General features: G+C 32.9%; 1 protein-coding gene across 2 annotated transcripts in view; it reads left to right on the forward strand.

Moving 5' to 3' along the window:
- Positions 1–3,368, forward strand: part of LOC106473309 (dnaJ homolog subfamily B member 6-like) — a 22,565-nt gene extending 19,197 nt beyond the window's left edge. For both annotated transcript variants that reach the window (XM_013933991.2, XM_022401770.1), the window contains exon 7: positions 1,886–3,368. In XM_013933991.2, coding sequence (XP_013789445.1) covers positions 1,886–1,982 — 97 coding nt within the window. In that variant the 3' untranslated portion in view covers positions 1,983–3,368. The remainder of the gene's footprint in view (positions 1–1,885) is intronic.
- Positions 3,369–4,065: the final 697 nt, after the last annotated feature.

The following is a 4,065-nucleotide window of genomic DNA, read 5'->3' on the forward strand; positions in this document are numbered from 1 at the left end:
TGTATATTTCCAAATACCGGAGTGAAAGAAAACTAGCATGTTCAGTCATATGGAAACTTAAACTCGACTTACCCTTACACGCTGTCACAAAGCGACTTGTTAACTTATCAGTTTTAAATAGTAAATAGTTTCGTATCATGACGTACCCTGTGCTGTGAAGAGCTATTTTTGCACAATGGGAAACCTATATTTAGTACTGAACATTCACAATTTATAAAGCACTAGGGATGTGTAGTATTTTGAAGGAATTGTAACACTGCTTCATTCACCCTTGTGCTTCGCTTTTTTGACACGAAACACTTTCTTATGCTCCTTTCTCGTTATTTGTACTGGGTGTGACCTACACTGCTTCATTCACCCTTGTGCTCCGCTTTTTTGACACGAAACACTTTCTTATGCTCCTTTCTCGTTATTTGTACTGGGTGTGACCTACACTGCTTCATTCACCCTTGTGCTCCGCTTTTTTGACACGAAACACTTTCTTATGCTCCTTTCTCGTTATTTGTACTGGGTGTGACCTACACTGCTTCATTCACCCTTGTGCTCCGCTTGTTTGACACGAAACACTTTCTTATGCTCCTTTCTCGTTATTTGTACTGGGTGTGACCTACACTGCTTCATTCACTCTTGTGCTCCGCTTGTTTGACATGAAACACTTTCTTGTGCTCCTTTCTCGTTATTTGTACTGGGTGTGACCTACACTGCTTCATTCACCCTTGTGCTCCGCTTGTTTGACACGAAACACTTTCTTGTGCTCCTTTCTCGTTATTTGTACTGGGTGTGACCTACACTGCTTCATTCACCCTTGTGCTCCGTTTTTTTGACACGAAACACTTTCTTATGCTCCTTTCTCGTTATTTGTACTGGGTGTGACCTAATGGTTAGCTGTAGATTGGAAGGTCTAAGGTTCAGGCCACAGTATTTGCTCCATACTTTCAACTCGGAGGTAGGGTGGGTATAACTGTGAATCAGTGCTACTATTCAGTTAAGAGTAGCTGTATACTGGTTGTCCTTTCTGTGCTTAAAAACTTTGACAGATGTCTCTGGCTTGGTTGTTATAGCCTGTATGTAACATCAAGTGCCAGTAAGCTTAGGGATACCAATACCTTTTGTTATGTTCATTAGAAAAACAACCCTTTAGGGATATAAATACCTTTTGTTATGTTCATTAAAAAAACAACCCTTTAGGGATATCCTAAAGGGTTGTTTTTCTAATGAACATAACAAAAGGTATTTATATCCCTAAAGGGTTGTTTTTCTAATGAACATAACAAAAGGTATTTATATCCCTAAAGGGTTGTTTTTCTAATGAACATAACAAAAGGTATTTATATAAATACCTTTTGTTATGTTCATTAGAAAAACAACCCTTTAGGGATACCAATACCTTTTGTTGTGTTCAGTAGAAAAACAACCCTTGAATGATCAAATTACAAAATAATCCATTGAGATAAAAGTAAATATGTTTTCAGCACCAAAGTGCATGTGAGCTTATCAACAGAATCATACATTTTACAAAACATTAAACTTGTGTCCTAAAGAAATATGTCAAATAAATTCCATGGTGAAATATAAGAAAATCACTATAATTTGAAAGTAAAATGTTTTCGACTTTGACCTTCTTTGGAGAAAATGTAGCAGGAATTCAATAGAGGAAATGGTTACATGAAGTAAAAAAATACAGACATTCTTTTAATTTCATCCTCTCTTTAAATTTGAAAGATTAATTGCTAGGCTAATACACAGCCTTTTTACTTTAATCTCTGTTTACTAGGACTACAAGCTTTCAAGGCTGTGTGTGTGTAATAGTCCAGTAGTTTGTCATAGAGACACTTCATTTTCGTATGAGTGTTTGTGTATATATTTTGTGCTTATTCTTACACAGAGTCACAGAGAATGGTGTAGAAACGGTGACTGTGTCTGAAGATGGAGTTGTGAAGAAAATTACTGTAGATGGAGTTCCCCAAGCTCTAGAATACTAAGATGTAATATCAGACTCGTTGTTTGTGTAAAAACAATACGCTTCATTTAATGAAACTTAAAGGAAATTCGAGACAAAATTCCTGATTTAATGTAAATCTCGCATCCCTCTGTACTCATCTGTGTATCTAGAGAGAGATTATTGTTTCAGCCAGGATAGATTGCAAGTCATTGGATTATTAACATTTGTTTTTCATTCCTAAATATTATGTGATACTTACACGCACCTCTTTAAATGATACGTTTAAATTAAAATTATGTGTATGTATGTATGTATGTTTTCTTGGTTAGCAGCTGTGGACCAAAAAGGCTTGTGTAAATTTTATTTCTAGATTCCAATAAATTATATATTGAGTCTTATCTATGGACTTTTGTAAGTAGGTATCTTCTTTTATAAAAAATATTGTACTTATTAAAAAAACATACCCTATTTATTTAATAACTGTTTATATTACTACACATTTTCAAATGTACACTATTATTTGTGCCAGTAATTCCTATCATAAAATACAACACTGGCTGTTGTACTGAAGATCAAGCACTAGTATTTATTTCTTCTTTTTTTTGTATGTTTTTACTATAATATTTCAGGAGAGCAATCTCATTGATGAATAAATCTCAGTTTTACTGTCATGTAAGGAAAACTTGTGGTAGTAATGTTGATCTAGCAGCAGTTCTGTGACAAAAGGCACTTACTTTCAGAATAGCAGTGTCCAACACGGTTGCCACTCGCCACATGTGGCGAAACGGCTATTGATCTGTGGCAGATTGGTGCTTGATTTCTACCACCTACTTTTTTCTATATAATTTATTTATACATGTACCAGTTTAAAAAAGTGTCAACTTTTGTATTTATTTGGAGGATAAAATACTGGAGAAACCTTACTTTTCTTTATTTGGAGGATAAAATACTGGAGAAACTTACTTTTCTTTATTTGGAGGATAAAATACTGGAGAAACCTTACTTTTCTGTATTTGAAGGATAAAATACTGGATAAACTTTACTTTTCTTTATTTGGAGAATAAAATACTGGAGAAACCTTACTTTTCTTTAGTTGAAGGATAAAATACTGGAGAAACCTTACTTTTCTTTATTTGGAGGATAAACCTTACTTTTCCTGCAGTAAAAATGGTGAAATCAAAGTATAGGACGAACATTTGGAGGTGGAATGTAGATGTAGTCTAACTGATTTTATGCATGAATTCCCTACAATACTTAAGATGTCAGATTTTTCATTAATTCTTTCAATAAATAATTGAAAACATTATTGTGAATGTTTCTACCTCTCTGTATCCATAGAAACATGGTTACTATTTGTTTCTGTCATGTGGCAAAAATGTTAACACATTCTCCACAATTATGAATAAATCTGTTGGATACCGCTGTTTTAGAATATTGTTGGTTTTTTTCTTCATTTTTAACAAGAAATAGAAATACATTCAGTAAAGTTTCTTAGTGCAATACAGGGTGTAGTTTTGAATATATAGCATGTTAAAATCTAGATAAATCATCTTGAAACTAGAAAAATTATCAACATTATGCTATTAAAGAATATAGCATTGTAGTTAAATTGATTGTGTTTAATAATATTATTTTGGAAGGGAATAACATAAAAGATATCCCATTATGTTATTAAAAAAGTGTGTTGTTTTAGTTGGTTATGTTTTTTATTTATGTCATATTTCCAAGGAAATGATACATGAAGATATCACATTATGATATTAAGTAACCCAGTATGTTTGTAAAAGTGATTGTGGTTTATTAATGTTATTTTGCGAAAAAAGAATGATAAAATCACATCAAAATATAATTAAATAACAATAGGCTTTGTTCATGTTACAAATCAATATACTGATACTTCAGTTTAATTGGAAATAAGCTGTTCAGAAATGTGTTGTTTTTATGATAGATTTAAACTATATTTTAGATGTTGAATGCCTAAGTACTGATGGACTGACAGGAGCAGTGTTTGACTTTTGCAGCTGTATTTAAATAAATCATTGTTATTTGTCTGTGTGTGTGTGTCCTCTTATAACCAATGAACTGCTGAATCCATTGTCACCAAACCAGGCATCTAACCTTAG

Source organism: Limulus polyphemus, unplaced genomic scaffold (assembly GCF_000517525.1).
Source record: "Limulus polyphemus unplaced genomic scaffold, Limulus_polyphemus-2.1.2 Scaffold6060, whole genome shotgun sequence".
NCBI lineage: Eukaryota > Metazoa > Arthropoda > Merostomata > Xiphosura > Limulidae > Limulus > Limulus polyphemus.